At 42.3% G+C, this 16,984-nt stretch overlaps 2 protein-coding genes across 3 annotated transcripts in view; both read left to right on the forward strand.

The window, feature by feature from the left end:
* The window catches only part of LOC119014659 (microtubule-associated serine/threonine-protein kinase 1-like), a 43,051-nt gene extending 34,156 nt beyond the window's left edge, over positions 1-8,895 (forward strand). For both annotated transcript variants that reach the window (XM_037090030.1, XM_037090031.1), the window contains exons 17-27: positions 70-171; positions 1,542-1,664; positions 1,996-2,105; positions 2,215-2,375; positions 2,503-2,756; positions 2,855-3,079; positions 3,173-3,402; positions 3,627-3,749; positions 3,862-3,995; positions 4,103-4,290; positions 5,242-8,895. In XM_037090030.1, the coding sequence (XP_036945925.1) occupies positions 70-171; positions 1,542-1,664; positions 1,996-2,105; positions 2,215-2,375; positions 2,503-2,756; positions 2,855-3,079; positions 3,173-3,402; positions 3,627-3,749; positions 3,862-3,995; positions 4,103-4,290; positions 5,242-6,884 (3,293 nt within the window). In that variant the 3' untranslated portion in view covers positions 6,885-8,895. The remainder of the gene's footprint in view (positions 1-69; positions 172-1,541; positions 1,665-1,995; positions 2,106-2,214; positions 2,376-2,502; positions 2,757-2,854; positions 3,080-3,172; positions 3,403-3,626; positions 3,750-3,861; positions 3,996-4,102; positions 4,291-5,241) is intronic.
* An 88-nt stretch (positions 8,896-8,983) lies between these two features.
* Positions 8,984-16,984, forward strand: LOC119014531 (cysteine protease ATG4D-like). The gene is made up of 11 exons (XM_037089810.1): positions 8,984-9,143; positions 11,335-11,582; positions 11,693-11,776; positions 11,875-12,048; positions 12,977-13,250; positions 13,336-13,400; positions 14,881-15,008; positions 15,274-15,352; positions 15,452-15,528; positions 15,961-16,080; positions 16,227-16,984. The coding sequence occupies exons 2-11, from the start codon at positions 11,390-11,392 to the stop codon at positions 16,398-16,400; spliced, it is 1,368 nt and encodes a 455-aa protein (XP_036945705.1). The 5' UTR covers positions 8,984-9,143; positions 11,335-11,389; the 3' UTR covers positions 16,401-16,984.

A 16,984-nucleotide genomic window follows, 5' to 3' on the forward strand; every position in this document is an offset into this window, starting at 1 on the left:
GGTTTCATTACACACACTATCGCCAGTCGATAAACCCATCCTTCTGCCTCGCTCTTCTGTACCTGGTAGATGACATAGTGTGGCCAGAGGGGGACGAGGCTCTCCCTGTTGATGCCCAGAACCTGATCTCCTCCCTCCTGCAGACAAATCCACTGGTTCGACTGGGCACAGGTCAGTCACCTCAATCAGCGGATTCTAACCTCAAGTCAGAGTCATTCTTCATTTTAATTCCTGGTCTCTGTTGTATTTCGTTTTTACTTGGACAAGTTGTTCCTTTTTTTAGACAAGCCCACACAGCCCAGTCAAATAAACTCAAGTCTGGTCATGCTCCAAATGTTCTCATTTGAATTGATTTTAAATGATTTATGATTTGTGACTTAAGATGTTAACTGTATTGTCACAGTATACAACAGAGCTGTCAGTGTTTTGGTTTGTTCATAATTGTTTTATGAGCACAAGCTAATAGTATCAACCTATAGTGTTAGCTAACTTCTAAACCATTTAACATCAGCTGCTAGCATCAGCATCCAACATAACTATAATTAGACTGTTTATCTGTTACATTCAGCTAATTAAACCATTATTCATTTAGCTAACTAGTTCAACTATTTTATTTAGCTCTGTTTCATCATGTATTCATTATGCTACATTTACCTAATTGAACTATTTATCATTACTCCTAGCTAACTTATTGTTTATCCATTGCCTTTAGCCTTTCCAACCATTATCCATGTGGACTACAAATTCAGCTGTTTCATTTATTGGTTTCAACTTTTCATCCATTACTTAACGTAATTCAATGATTTTTCCATTACTTTTTTACATTGTCCATTACGCAAACCTGTTCAACTGTTTGATTTAGCTACTGTTTCAACCATTTATGCATTGAAATGAATCAGGTTAAATATTTCAAACGTTTTCTTTTCTTATAGCTATTATTTAGACTTCTTTTCTCTCTTGCTGGCTGCTTTTTTAAACATCCCCAATTTTAAATGTATTGTATTAAACTATTTTTCCATTACTTTTAGATAACTTATTGTTCATTTATTACCTTTAGCCTTTCCAACCATTGTCTGTTTAACTAACTTGTTCAGCCAATTAATTTAGCTACTTGTTTCAACCATTCATGCATTATTCTTACCTATTTTAACTATTTATCCATCCCATTTAGCTCATTATTTCAGCTGTTTGTTCTTTACTTTTTGCCGTTTAACTGCTTAGACTCTTGCTGACTAGTAATTACCCAGTCCCAATCTCGACGTGTGTCAAAATGTGGTGATTGGGGTCATGTATTTTTTAGTTCAGTCGTAATTTCTATATTTCAAATTAGCTGAACTACTCCATGTACCCTGTGGCATCTGCAGAAGCACCCCCTTGGTTACATTCACCTCTGGTTGGGAATCACTGACCTAGAATACAAACTGTCATCCCGCCTGTCGGCTCTGCGGTTCAGTTTACCCAATTAAGTCAACTTCTGTCAGGGTCACACTGCCTACCTACCTGTCTCTCCCCCTCTCCCCCTGCCTTCCTCTGCCTTGTAGGTGGTGCTTTTGAAGTGAAGCAGCACTCATTCTTCACTGAGGTGAACTGGAACAGCCTGCTGAGACAGAAGGCGGAATTCGTTCCTCACCTGGAGTCGGAGGAGGACACCAGTTATTTTGACAGTAAGTCTACCTGTGGGGGTTCAAGTCATGTATTACAAAGTCCTTTGAGCTCAGGAAATCTTAATGATCAGAACAGCTCAGCTACTGTAAATGTAGAGAGGCAATTATTACTGTGATGCACATCATTAGGCTTGAATGCATCGGTTAAGCCTGAGCCGGGTTATCTCGGTTCAGTTCCCCGTTCACAGTGACTGCTTTTGTCTCATGTGGGCCGATGACATTAGCTGATAATGTGTGTTAGTGGGATAAGTGAGAGCAGGAGAAAGCTAATGCCGCCGTTCACTGTAACCATTTGTTAACGCCTTGATATCTTGTTACCTTTCGTCGCCAGCCCGATCCGAGCGCTACCACCACGTGCAGTCATATGATGAGGACGATACCAACGACGATGAGCCCGTGGAGATACATCGCTTCTCCTCCTGCTCCCCTCGCTTCAGCAAGGTCACATCAAAACGTCTCTTTTTACCATTACAAATATTTAAATTGCAATGGTTATTCCTCAGTTTACATAACACTGTGATGTTGACTGTCTTGTTGTGTGTACCTGCAGGTGTACAGCAGTATGGAGCATCTGTCACAGCTGGAGCATAAACCCCATGGCGTGACTCTACGGGAGCACAAGGTCCCCAGGGAGGATCGAGTGGCCAAGAGAGAAAGCCTGGGTAGCCTCACCCTCAGGGACAAGAGCTGGAGGACTGGCTCGCCCGAGATGTGAGTGCAGCACAACAACAAAACAAAATTGTGTCCCTAGAAGTATCTATCTAGGCAGATTGTTTTCAGTGTGTTTAATGCTCAGGAGGAGAGATTCATACTAAAGTGTGACTGGTTTGTTTTTCAGGAAGCGTTTGTCCTGCTCCGAGTCCTCCTTCATGGAGAGTGACTCCAGTCCTCCGTCTGGGGCCCGAAGACGCTTCTCCGCCCTCATGGACACACACCGCCTGGCCTCCCCTCTGGAAGTGGACTCTGAGCTGCCCGTCCCCACCAGGCAGCCTCCAGTGAAGGCCAGGGGGGCGTCCCTGGAGGGGGCAATGGGGACCTCTCAAGGTGACCTGAGAGCATTTCTCAAAGACAGCAACGGGATCACAGCTGGAGGTAAGAAGGGATGAGGCAGCACAACATCACGCTTTGCAATGAACTTGATCACAGTTTACAAGGAGAGCATTTACTGACTGTTGGGTTTCATGTCACAGACAAGCATCTGAGGCCTGCTGATGCGTCGTTGCCCCTACCAAGCAGCGCTACCGTTCTGGGGCTCCCAGACACACAGGGGCCTCGAGGGGCCACCACTGACCTGGTGCTGCGGAGGGTTCGCCACCAGCAGCTCTCAGCTGAAGGAGAGAAACGCAACTCGAGACCAGGAACCAAAGTTATCAAATCTGCCTCTGCCACTGCTTTATCTGTCATCATTCCTGCAGGTAACCACGCTTTTTACATGACATCTATACTATAGTAGCATATAGAGAAATAAATGCTGCGATGTAACCATAACTCCGTCTGTCTCTCCTCAGTGGAGCAGCATGGTGCCTCCCCTCTAGCGAGCCCCATGTCTCCCCGCTCCCTCTCGTCCAACCCCTCCTCCCGCGACTCCTCCCCCAGCAGAGACTACTCCCCCATGGTTAATGTCCTGCACTCTCCAATCACCATCCACCGCTCTGGGAAGAAGTATGGCTTCACTCTCCGAGCCATCCGAGTGTACATGGGAGACAGCGATGTCTACAGCGTGCATCACATGGTTTGGGTGAGGAAACCGCTATGAGTCATGACAATGTTATATACAACGTCAAACATATCGAGCAAAATATCCAACATTTGCTGAACGGAAACATTCAAATCCAGCAAAACAGGGCAAATGAGGAAGAATAAAGAAATGAAATCAGACACTGGCCTTACATACATCGATGTGTCATCTGCATAGCTATGAATGTTTACACTGAGTTGACATACATTTTCTTCTAATCACAGCATGTGGAGGACGGTGGTCCCGCTCAGGAGGCTGGACTTAATGCTGGTGACCTCATCACCCATGTGAACGGGGAGTCAGTCCATGGTCTGGTGCACACAGAGGTGGTGGAACTAATCCTGAAGGTGAGGACGTCCTACATTTTGAGTTTTTTTTTACGTATATATATATATATATACGGTTCAGTCACAATTTCCTCATACAATAATGTGATTCATATAAACATTTGATCTACAGAGTGGGCACAAGGTTACAGTCACAACTACTCCATTTGAGAACACCTCTATCAAAGTGGGTCCTGCCCGGAAGTCCAGCTATAAAGCCAAGATGGCGCGGCGCAGCAAGAGGACAGGAGCCAAGGAGGGACAAGAGTGCGTTACTGCAGTACAGATGTATTGCATAACAAGAATACATCATCTAGAAAGTTGTAATGCTTTTATACTTCTCCTCAACATATATTATTTTCTGTCTTTTTCAGTAAGAAGCGCAGCTCCTTGTTCAGGAAAATCACCAAGCAGTCCAACCTGCTCCACACCAGCAGGAGCCTCTCCTCTTTGAACCGCTCGCTTTCGTCTGGAGACAGTCTCCCAGGCTCCCCCACCCACAGCCTCTCCGCCCGCTCACCCACCCAGAGTTATCGCTCCACCATAGAATCCCCTTACCTGGGTTAGTATGGAAGGTTAAGAGGTGTCTGTCTTACTTGGTTTGACTTTCTGCTGAGTATGAAAACTATCACTCAGTAAGGATAATAAATGTATTTGATTATTATATTACTTAATATACTGTAACTTTATATCATATTATAACCTGGTGGTACTTTTTTGAGTTGCCAACACTAATTGTGCTGTGGGCTTTTGTTCATGTGGGAGAATGTGGGCAGTGCACTTCACATCTCGAGGTTGGTTTCACACTCCTCCACCCTTAACAGCTGGTGTTAACAACGGGCCAACAAATGCTGCTGCGCACCATCAGTTGGTGCATTGCTGCATTTGTTGGACCAGTGAAGAAGATGACATGGATGTAAATAATTCATGACTGAAAAAAAAAAGAAGAAGCTTCACAAAATTGAAAAGTGTTTAATGAGAGGGGAAGAGCACTCAACACAGTCTTAGACCTCAAGGATATACAAGTGTTTTAGTGGGAACCACTCAGTGTGAACAGAAACTCGATTTGCAGGAAAACTGCAACTCCGCAGGGCGACTTTTACACAGCAGTCTACAGCATCACCGTGCCGGGTGTCGTGCTCCCACCGCAGTTGTATTTAAAAAGTACAGGAAACTAAAGAGCAAAACACAACTCTTATCTTTGTTTCAATTCCTGACAGAACAGAAATACCAAGTTGCAATATGTTTATTGAAAAGTTTGAAGATGTTATTGATAACATTCATAAAATGTGACGTCATACTATAAGAAGTTGGAACCAGCCGTCAGAATTCTGACACATACTTTAACAAAACAATCATTTTGGACCGGACAAACATTTAAAAAATATTGATTCTCAATCATAGTAATGTTTTGAGGGCAGAGATTTGTATTCTACCTCTCTACATGCTCTCTAGATGTGTTATTTCAATGTTGTATTTAACCTTTAAAGATTATTTCCTCTCTTCCCCCCAGGCACGTCCTCTCAGAGCAGCTCCCCAGCGTCCAGCACCCCGAACTCCCCGGCCGCCTCTCACCACATGAGGCCCAGCTCCCTGCACGGCTTGTCTCCCAAACTCCACCGCCAGTACCGCTCTGCGCGCTGCAAATCTGCCGGCAACATCCCTTTGTCCCCCCTGGCTCACACCCCCTCCCCGACCACCTCCTCTCCCCCGCCTCTCACTGGCCACACAGTTGGTAGCTCCAACACCACGCAGATATTTCCTGCCAAGCTGCACTCCTCTCCTCCTGTCGCCCGCCCCCGTCCCAAAAGTGCAGAGCCACCCAGGTCGCCTCTCCTGCAGCGGGTGCAGTCGGCGGAGAAGCTCGGAGCGCCGATGCTGCCTTCTTCCTCCTCGTCATCGTCGTCGCCTTCTCCCCTGACAGGCGGGGTGTCATTACGCAAGCATAGCCTGGAGGTGGCTCATGGAGACTACAGGAGAGAGTCTTTCCACTGCGAGCACAGCCTACAAAGTCTGTTAGAGATGGAAGGAGAGAACGGGCCTGCTCCCCCGTCTCCGTCATCATCCTCCTCCCCCTCTCCTCCGATGGGAGGGGAGATCGGAGGCTTGAAGCCTGTCAGGAGGCTCGGAAGACAGGAGTCACCGCTCAGTCGCGACACGCTGGTCACTGTGAGAGAGAAACATACTCAGACAACAGCGCCTGAGCCCGCTGAGAGCATAGCAACTAAAGCTGAGACCAAGTCAAATGTTGTTGATGCGAGTAAAACATTATCAAGTGCTGAGGTGCTAAAGAAAAGCGCAAGTGAAGCTGCAGTGGAGACCAAGTCTAGTCCAGCACTTGTTTCATCCACTGCAGAGGCCAAGCCTGGCCAAGCTGAGAAACCTCAAAGTGCAAGCAGCTCAACTTCTGAGGCAACAGTCACCAAGAGTAAACTCAGTGAGAAAAGCTCAACACCCAGTGCATCGAAGGGCCTCCAGCAGCAAGACGGCAAGCAGCAGCATTCACAGACAGACAGCGGACCGGCTGCTAAAGCTCAGGAGAAGACTGAGGAGAAAGCGAAAGGCACTTCAGGAACAGACAAAGGGGACATGCAGAAAGTGTTGTCTTCAGAGCAAACCAAGCCACGGAAAGGCTCGGACACGGGAGAGAAAGGAGGCATCGGTGGCAGTGATAAAGCAACCGAGGCGACCAAGGTCAAAGGACCTGCGCCTCCGGTTCCCACCCATGTTCAAAGCCACACTGCAGCTCATGGCTCAGCTGCCAGAACCAAAGTGGAGAAGGTAACGCACAGTTACCGCGGGGCTAAAGAGGAGAGAGCCCACCTGGAGGTCCTGGAAGAGAATCCCATGTCGCCCTCGTCCAACGCAGCTTCGCCCTGCTCGAGCAAGTCCCGCCCAATGTCTCCGGGCGACAAGGCCAGCTTTGTCACCCAGCTCACAAGCGTGGCCAAAACAGTGCTGGGGCCTATGAAAGGGGCATCACAGGAGGGGGCCAAGGTGAGAGACACCTCGAAGTCCAGCGAGGAGAAGCGAGGAGCAACAGTGGGAAAACCGGAGGCTTCCTCAGGGGGTGGACGTCGAGGTGCGCAGGCAGCGACCTCAGCGACAGTCCAGTCTGACAGGGGGAGCAGTCGGAGCTCCAAGCATCATTCGTGATAAGAGGCCACGAGACAGAGCCAGACTCTCCCATGTAATGCCTTTTACTGTAGCATCACACTGACATATCATGAATTAACTTTGAACGGCGCAGAGACGTGAATGCCTGATGAAATATCACCAAAAAGATGACATGTGACATGTAGACACACGAGATGTTAACAAAGATGCATCAGCCATGTTGGAAAATGTGTGCTCATGGTATCATAATGTAAGCCTGTGTATGTACTGTGCGTCCATCACGATGTGTTGTATATAGAGAAAAAAAAATGCATATGTCTTAATGCATGTCTGACACTGCACATGGAAAATGAGAGAATATTTAAAAAGATGAAAAAATATAAAGCAGACCTTAAGGTGGTGAACACTGTGAACAACTTTTCAACCGACCGCGACGGGCAAACTGTTAACTATGTGTAAACAGGGAGGCTTCTGTTATAAACGGGCATTACTCAGATTTCAGATCAGCTCCGGCGCCATCGTTTAGTTCGGTTGAAATTGTAAAAGAACAACTCAAACTGTATTCCCTTAAAGTTCAGTTACTAAAAGAGTTCAGGCTTGAAGTGAGGAGGATTATAAAAGAAAATACTGGAATCCGGACCAAGAGAGCAAAATGCCTGGAGAGTGAATCAGCAGGTTTGCTTCAGATCTGTTAAAGGGCTGAATTTCAGTGGAATTTGAAAGAGGTTGTATAGACGAACTTGCACAGGGACGCTATGCAATGTGCTAATAATGCAACTTTTTTTTTGGTGTCCCCAACTACTAAGTTTACATTGTGCTCCGTACGGGAAGAGAAGACAGAGGAAAGGGTTCGCAATAAGCTGAAAAAAGATGTTTCGTTTTCATCATTGTCTCCACTGATCGTCGTGAAATGTGCAATGATAAATTTTAGGTTACTGAGTGAGTATATTGAGTGTGGTAAGGAGACAAAGTGCGTAAAGAACCATTATGAAAGTAGCACTTACAGGACAATAGGCTGTCACTCATTATTTTCTATTCATGCACACGTGTGGTATATGGTGTAATGTTACATGTGAAGGAAAGTGCCAGTCTTTTAATTTAAGTCTTTTTCTTCTTCTTCTTTTTTTTTTTTTACAATTAAATGTAAAAATATATGCAATCCAATCCAACAGTGCCCAGTTCAATTCAACTGAGCATCTCCATCAGTGATAAAGTGGTAGTATAAACACAAAGCCAGGAGTAAATATGAGCATCTTAGTGGTGAGGTTGTTAGTTCTTGTGTGTTACAGAAAACTGATCTTGATAGTTTCGGGACACGAGGCTCAGACCTGTCTTACACTGCCACCCTGTGGACGACATGTCATGGCAACAATAAAGTCCTGAGGTTCAAAGAAAAATAGGTGTACATCTTGCCAGGGGGTTATTCCATTCCACACATTATTATTCTGATGCATCATTCTTCTGTTGATGAGTTTTGCAGTCTGACCTCAAAACATCACATCCAATAGAGTATAGTGGTCATCAGACATTAACCCAATGTTTGGACATTAAACAGATGTGTTTTTGTTTGTGATGTGATGCAAATTGCACTTTATTTTGTGTCAAATATTTGTTTTGATTTACTTGTCTTATATATTTATTTTGTCAATTTTTCTATTTGTTCTATTTATTACTTTTTTTTATTTATTCAAATGGTTTTTTGTTTTTTTTTTTTTTGTTTTTTATACATGTTATCGTTTAGGGACTTTCTGCTTTACTACTGAGATTAGTTATTTTTTAAAAAAAACCTGTACATTTAGACGGAGAAATCTACCAAATCTGTGTGGCTACCCCATCGTGTGCAGTTCTGATGCTGTCATTCCATGAGTCTGGAGTTGTAATATTGCTGTCATGTCCATCTTTGTCCAAGTGTTTGACTTTTTTACAGCAGCAACTATCTCTCGACTGTTGTTGTCCATTGCATTGCATATTTACTAGCCACTGTTGTGAGAAAAAAAGAAAACAATGCAAAAAAGCCTATAGTGCAGAAATGTAATAAAGTCCAGAGAAACCCCCAGTCTTGTCTGAGTTTGTTCAGGGACGCGCTCCCATTGGTCGTCTGTTTACCAATCACAGCAGTGCAAACACGTCACCAGTATAAACAGGAAGTGAGAGCTAACTTGATACGCTGCTCCTTCTCAGAGTCCGAGCGCAGATTATTTGAGACGAAAACAGGCCTAACAGACGGGTTGCCTCGGTGAAATTCATTCAGCGACTTGCTCTAATTAAAGGAGACACAATGTCGAAGCCTGAATGAAGGTAAAGGATGAATGTCATTGTTTGATAATTTCACAAATCCTCCAAGTCCGGGCTCTGGTGGACGAGCTCTGAAGTTGGAATGGAGAATTTGTACATACATGTTTATACTCAAAGTTATATTTAATCGTTAGTGTGCAATATTTGTGGTCGTTAAATGCGCAGTTTATATTTTTCTACTGCGCCACTGCGGTGTTTTATACTATTGTAAGCGTCTTTGTCATGGGAAGCTAAACTATGTTTGTGACGTACAGAACATTTCATATACTCAACATGTAGTCTACATGCAGTGTGTTGTTAGAACTGCAGTAATTTACACATCAGTTTGGAATCTTTAAAGACAGTTCACAATTTTGTCTTATGTTATGAGTTACATGACAAGTGACAGTTATCACAAATGTTTTCTCAACTGGACGACAAGACATGTACAGTAAGCTACATACACAGTGTAGTATAGTATATACATGTAAAGCAACATGAATGTGGATTTTGATATGTGATATAGAATCGTGTTCAATTACACAAGAGCTACAAAAACGTAATCTTTTACCACACATATGATGGTTAGGGATTATCTCAGTATTTTTAGTGTGTTTTGAGTTATAGTTATGACATTTGAAGGGATTAAAATCGTGTTAACTTTCAGTAGGACGTTTACGATATTGTTTTAATGCACCACACATTTTATGGGAACTAACTTGTGCTTTAGTTAATTATCTATATTTTTATGCTACTTTACACTTCTAATCCTCCTATGTATTTTCCATAGAGAAATATTGTGCTTTTTTCACAGCTATACTGTGTCTATCTGACATACTGGCTACTTATCAGATTACGATTTCATACAGAAAGCACATGATACGCTGATGATTTGCGATGCATTTTTCAGGATAAGAACCAGTGGCTTGCAAATTGTTTTGATTGTGACCAATGAAAGCAGTGTTTAGTTGACCCTTGACATGTCTTAAGATGCCTGTGAGGGATCACCAGAGATGTTCCACTAAACCCGTCGGATTGTCCCATTTAAATAACACTTTGAGGCCAAAAGAGGTTACATCAGTGTTAACAATATATTAGTGTTATGTAGCTCAGTATAACAATCACAGGGCCATTTCTCTGTGCTGAGTGCTATTATTTTTTTATGCCTAAATTTCCTTTTACTCACACACATGTACTTAAACTTGACAAACACTTTCAGTACAGGAGTCATTTTACATTGCTGTCTGTACTCAGAGCAGCTACATGGAACTCCTTTTTTGTTGATTCTGGCAGACCCTGTTAGGACTGTAGGGTGCATCTATTTTAGTGTGTGCAACCAAAAATCTGTCAAGTGCGACTTAACATTTTCATTCGTCGCACCAGTGCACCTGCCAGCAAGCACTTTAAACATCCAAAGTTTAACACTTTAACCCACAATTTCTTGTTGCGTTTGCTGTGGTTTAAATGAAGGAAACATTTATCTGCACTTGATTCCTGTTTACAATCAAGAGCTTAAATAAGAGTGTTTTATTGGGTGCTCTTAATTTAAACGTTAGGAGTGGATAGAGTGAACAAAGAACTTATATTTTTAGTGCCATATCACCAGACTGCAGAGAAGCTTCTGTCCTCAAGCTGTTCCTCCTCGATTCATTTGCACTCTGCCAAATGGAAAGTTTTATTTTAGAACTTATCTTACCTGGGTAAATTTAAATCCATGGAATATTTATGTAAAATTATTTGCTTATGTAGGTCATAAAGATGCATAAGTATTGAATTGAGACTGTATCATATCCAAAAAAGTACAACTTTTTTTTTCAGCCGCTGATTACACTATTTCTATATACAATATCTATCTATGTGACTGCACATATAGTGTCAGTGAATGTGTGACCACAGCTTGTTGAGTCATCTTGTATCTACAAATGTGACGTGTCAGAGGAATCAGGGACATGTGTGAGAGTGGGTTTCCAGCATCTCTCCTGCTGCAGCTCAACAGACACATATCTTAAATTCCCTGAGTCACAGGGTGCAGTCACATGGTTTCCCTCTTTACTTACCATCATGGAGAATTATTCACTTTGCTGTGGTTAATACTAACCAATCAGCTCCGGGCTAGGACTCAGAACTTGTTTATTTCAGGACCAAATCATCTAATGTACTCTGGATGAATGGTGGTCTTGTATCATGTAATGTTGTCTTTTATCTCTTCTCATAGGCTGCTATGGAGTTAAAGGGCAATTCTTTGCACACAATCTTGGGCATCTCCAGTCATGAATCCCATCTCCTCCTCTGCTCGCTGTGAGGGCCAGTCCCCTACAGATGACCTAATGGACGACTGGCTCCTTCTCTCCTCTGAATCTGCTGCGCCTCAGCACCTGGAAGCGAGCAGGGAGGATCAGAACTCAGAGGACAGAGGCAAACTCAAATCCAAGTTGGTCTCAGCATGGAACAGCGTCAAATACGGTTTGTTTCACCCCACTAATGTAGTCACTGTTTAACATTGTTACTGTGTAATAAGAAGAGATCTGATTATTCTCCTGAAATGAAACTGTCTGTTCCCTCTAATGTCTCAGGCTGGTCCTTGAAGCAGAAATCCAAATTCAGCAAGAGCTCTCCGGTGATCATGTTTGGACAATCCTATGAGCTCATAGATCAAGGTCAGGCCTTCAGCAGTGGGCCTTCATACCCTCTGAAGTCATTTCTTTAATGTGAAACCAAGGCGGAAAATGTAATACAAGCTCTGTAACTGTTTCAGGGGAGAGGGAGCGTTTCCGTCGCTCCTTTGTAACTCTGCTGTGGCTGACGTACAGACGGGGTTTTCCTCAGCTGCCAGGCGGCTCTCTGACCACCGACAGCGGCTGGGGTTGTGTTCTACGCACGGGGCAGATGCTGCTGGCACAAGGTCTGCTGCTGCATCTGATGCCTCCAGGTGACAACACTCAACACACTGCAATGATATCTGAAGATAATTAGATTAGATTGAATCAGATTAGATTTATTTATCATTGTCAGGTGCAAAGCCAGTTATTTTTAATAGCATTTAACAAAATATGCAAAAAGAATACCATTATTTACATTAAGTTGGTAAGCCAGCACATAGTTAGGACAGTCCAGATTGGCTGGTTAGGTTTCAGCAGGACTAGGCTGGTTTATAGTGTGTAACTTGTGATAACATTTAGCCACTACTTTAACAGTGTGTTACAACAAACCCAATTATTAACATGTTGGAGAATCAAAATCGATTTTTCCATTTCAGGAATCAGTCAGAAAAGTCTGGTAATTGGCTAAAAGTTAGCTGTGACTCTGACGTGTCGTGATTTACGCGCATAGCAAAGTTTTTACAGTTTGTTGTGTCATCACGTAAAATTACTTTGCTGTACTTGGGGCATCAATAAAGAATCTACTAATAATGACACTTATTCTTAAATTCTATCTATTAAAGACCACTAATTTTCTTTTAGAATTTTGGGTCTGTCAAGAAACTTCAGTAATACATATGGACTTAAGATACCAAAAGTTGTACTGATTTGGTCACAGAACATTTTGTTCTGTCCATTACATGACATGAATGAGTGATAACAGAGTTTTCTGTCTGTTCAGAACATTGGGAAAACAAAGCAGTCTGTGCCGGTCATATGATAAACCAGGGTCAAGTAGATATTGTGCTATTTTTAAAGCTGAAGTAGACAGTCCTAGAAAGAGACAGCTGATTGTTGAGTCTCATTGCCAGGTCATCAAATACCGACGCTTAACCATGACGCTGGACAACCCAAAGCGTTAGTATTTGACGACCTGGTAATGAAACCCAATAATTAACTGTCTATAATACTCATATATCATATTTACATCATTCTTAGGTTGGACTTGGTCTGTGAGCCACCATGTGGTCAGAGATGACATGGACCTGCTTGGACTGAATTCAAAGGAAGGGTCCAACAAGAGGGGACGAAGACTGAGCTTGGACCTCCACCTGGTCAGGCCCATGGCGGCTACACACAGGAGGGTGGTGTCATGGTTCGCAGACAACCCTACCGCCCCTTTTGGCATACACAAACTGGTGGAGTTGGGCAAAAGCTCAGGAAAGAAGGCCGGGGACTGGTACGGACCTTCTATTGCTGCTCATATCCTTCGGTGAGTCCTGGAGTCACAAGTTCAGTTTTCCTCTCCAACTTTTATCAAGATTTTAGATTCTACAGTGAATTTCACTTTGTTTCAGGAAAGCTGTGGCAGCATCAACGGATCTTCCCAATTTAGTCGTGTATGTTGCACAAGATTGCACCAGTGAGTGATTTCTTATCAGCGTATTTGAAGGGTGTAGCAATTTCAGCTCTTTCACCATAGCTTTCTATTTATATGATACAAATTACTGCCTCAGCTGTTCTCAGTGGATCAGAGGGAATACAAAATTAAATACAAAATTAATAGAAAACTTAAAGAGGCACTATGTACTTTTATATTGAAGAAATTCAAACTCAGAATTTTAATATTTACAATCCAAAACCTTAATGAGGTAATGACAGAAACTCAGAAATATTTTTTTTTTCCTTTTCCATAACTGAATAAACAAGCTGTTCTCAGAGGGAAAAAAAATCCCCAGAACACTGTCTGAAGCTAGAGTGGTGGCAGGGTCTGTCAGATGTAAACAAAGTAAAACTGTATGAAATTGTGTCGTTCTTTAAGGTCAGTTAAACCAGTTTACTCAGTCTCGGAAACAAAGTGCAAACAAAAAGTTTGTTTAGTTTGGATAGGCTTAAAAAAAATCAGTCAATGAAGATCTTTCTCTTCTGATAAGTGTTTCTCCCCCTAAAACTACATAGTGCACCTTCAATGTGAGGAGCCCAAAATCAATTCTGAGACCAAACAGAAGCATTTCAGAAAAATGTTGCCACCAAAAATGAACAATGAATGTAAAATTTGCTTGCAAGAAGTAAAATGAATCTGCCAGTGGAACAAGTAAGCATAAGCACCAAATTTAGCTCATTGAAATGCTCACATCATGGTTATTGTGTCTCATATTAAAGAGACCCAGTGGCATGTTCTTATAAACAAGCCAATAATAAACTGTTTTGTATAGCACCTTTCATAAAGGAAATGCAGCTCCGTGTGCTTCCAAAGAAATTACATGCACCAAGTGCTTGACAAAAAAATGACATAAAACATGCATAACATAAAAATCAAGCATAGTAAATGAATCCATAATAAGATGGGGAAAAAAAACACCATGTAGTAATAGTAAAAATAAGGATGGAAATAGAGTTAAAAACGAATGCATAGAATGCATTAAAATCAATGTGCATCCACAAGATAAAAAAGAATAAAGCAAACAAAAACAGGACCCCCTCATAGAAAAACATCTCCAGGGTGCCCTGATAGTTCAGCTGGTGGGCGACTCATGCTGGAGGCTGAGTCTTCGGCAGCGGCCCAGCTTCAAGTCTGGTCTGTGGCCCTTTGCAGCACGTCTTCTCTCACCATCTCCTCCCGTTTTCTGTCCCCCAAAGCTGTCCTGTCAAATAATGACTAAAATCATGTTTAAAAAACAAAGAAAGAAAGAATCCCAGCACCATAGCGCTACTAGAAGTTTAAAAACTCCACAGGGAACCTTTAAGTGTAATGACAAATTTCTGACTACAATTAAGACAAAAACACTTTTTAGGCTTTTGCAGTGTAGTGACTCTATAGAAGTCTGACTGAATTAATGTGAGAGGAAATGTTGACCCATGTGTCTACTTTTGTATCCGTCTCTTTCTTTCTCCATGTTCAGTCTATTTAGAGGATGTGAGGAGGCTGTGTGAGCGGCCTCCCCCTCAGTCCTGGAAGTCTGTCATCATCCTGGTTCCTGTGCGACTCGGAGGACAAGAACTCAATCCCTCCTACATCACTTGTGTCAAAGTAGCCCAACAAATCTTTTTTTTTTTGCATTCAGCCCGTAGTGCATTCTGTGTAAAGTGACACAACCACACTATGATTTACTATAAAGTTACTCATCACAAATAGGTTTCTTTCTGCATACACTGCAGTCTCACAGTTCAGTAATGATCATCACCCTGCATGTGTTTCTCTGGAGTCTGACAGATAAGTCCCTGTTCTAAAGCAATCAAAAAATAACTCTTGGCAGTACAGAGAACAACAACTCATTCATCGCTGTTTTCCACAGAAACTCTTGACATTACAGTGCTGCATTGGAATCATCGGGGGCAAACCCAAGCACTCTTTGTTCTTCATCGGTTTCCAGGGTAATGGCAGTACAGTCTACATCATAATTACCATGTTCAGCTGTTTGATGTCAGTCCGCTCACTTGTTTTTTCCTCCTCTGGCCCTGCTGTGCAAAAAGATGACCATCTGCTATACTTGGACCCTCACTACTGTCAGCCCACAGTGGATATAACAAAGGAGAACTTTCCCTTGGAGGTATGAGGAAGTACTGCCTTCTCTTCTTCTTTTTGCTTTCTGTTTTGTATCCTCCTGTGACAGCAGGGCTTAGTCATGTAGTAAACCAGTGGCTCCCAACCCCGTCATCAGCACCAGCAGTCAGGTTCTAAATGTGTTCATTTGGATTCCTCTTACTGGATGTTATTTTTTACATATTTACCACATAAAAGTGGATATTAGAATAGTTTTTATATTTCACACACTGGAACAATCCATTTTTGTTAACTTTGCACTTGCAAATTTACAATTGCAGGCAATCACAGAGGTAGCACCAGGAATACCCAGTTGGGAGTATAATGTGAAAACATAAAGTAAACAAGTTGACTTGTGACAGTAGACCTTTTAATAGGAATATTTTAAATGAATGTAAAGAGAACTTTTCTGATTATTACTCTTTTGCTCTCTCTCCAGTCCTTTCACTGTAAACATCCCAGAAAAATGTCTTTCTCTCGCATGGACCCCAGCTGTACCATAGGATTCTATGCTAAAGGCCAGAAGGACTTTGAATCACTGTGCGCAGCTGTTAATGAGGTATTTGAGTTATTTGGGTCTCTGTTCATGGAACATTTGGCTTGTCAACAAGCTGTGTAGCGTTTGGACATTATGATACAATGTGTCACTCACCTTTAACAAAATGATGTGGTTTAGAGCTACTGGTTTGTCTCCTCCTCCCACAGGCTCTCTCCACATCAGCAGAGACGTACCCAATGTTCATATTCTCTGAGGGAAAAAGTCAGGAGGAGGAGAAGGGAGGCAACACACCCCCAAACAACATCACCTTCATCCAGAGGAAGAATGAAAGGAAAAGAGTTGACACTAGCAACAGCATGGACGAGTTTGTTCTATTGTGAACAGAAGTTTAAAATCTGCCCTGAGGGGCGCACTGTGATCAACAACAGTTACACTGTGTGGCAACTACTGAGAGTAACAGCTCCCATCCACAAGCAATAAATACATCAAGGGACACCTCAAAGGTTTTGTAAAATATAATGATCAGGAATCATTAATGACACTACAATATTTTTATTGCTTTATTTTATTTATTGTTTTTAGGTGAGAACACTTAAATGAATAGTTTAATTGAATGATAAAGGATCTTTTCTATTTAGCCATCACGGCCTGTTTGTGTTGATCCATTCATTATTTTTTACTTGATCTATAATAGTGATAATTATGATAAAACATTTCTCCCAGGGACATCTTCAAGGCAAGTGTTACAATGACAAACAGTTTCTTACTGTTTCATGCCATGTGCAGCCTTTGAATGGATTAGAAAATTGGATTCTTGTAAACATGTGACTCACACATGAGAAACAGAAAAAATATGTAATACTTCATTGGAGCTGTGTGAAAAGAACAAAAGTTACTGAAAATATTCTTATTAGCTGGATTATTTTTGCTGTGTTTTATCTGAATAAACAGTTTATGAACAAAA

This window comes from Acanthopagrus latus, chromosome 23 (genome assembly GCF_904848185.1).
Source record: "Acanthopagrus latus isolate v.2019 chromosome 23, fAcaLat1.1, whole genome shotgun sequence".
Classification (NCBI taxonomy): domain Eukaryota; kingdom Metazoa; phylum Chordata; class Actinopteri; order Spariformes; family Sparidae; genus Acanthopagrus; species Acanthopagrus latus.

Coding starts and splice junctions, on each gene's coding strand:
- LOC119014531 (XM_037089810.1), top strand. CDS start 11,390: ATGAATCCCATCTCCTCCTCTGCTCGCTGTGAGGGCCAGTCCCCTACA. Junction 12,049..12,976: donor GCTGCATCTGATGCCTCCAG/GTGACAACACTC, acceptor CATCATTCTTAG/GTTGGACTTGGTCTGTGAGC. Junction 16,081..16,226: donor TGTGCGCAGCTGTTAATGAG/GTATTTGAGTTA, acceptor CTCCTCCCACAG/GCTCTCTCCACATCAGCAGA.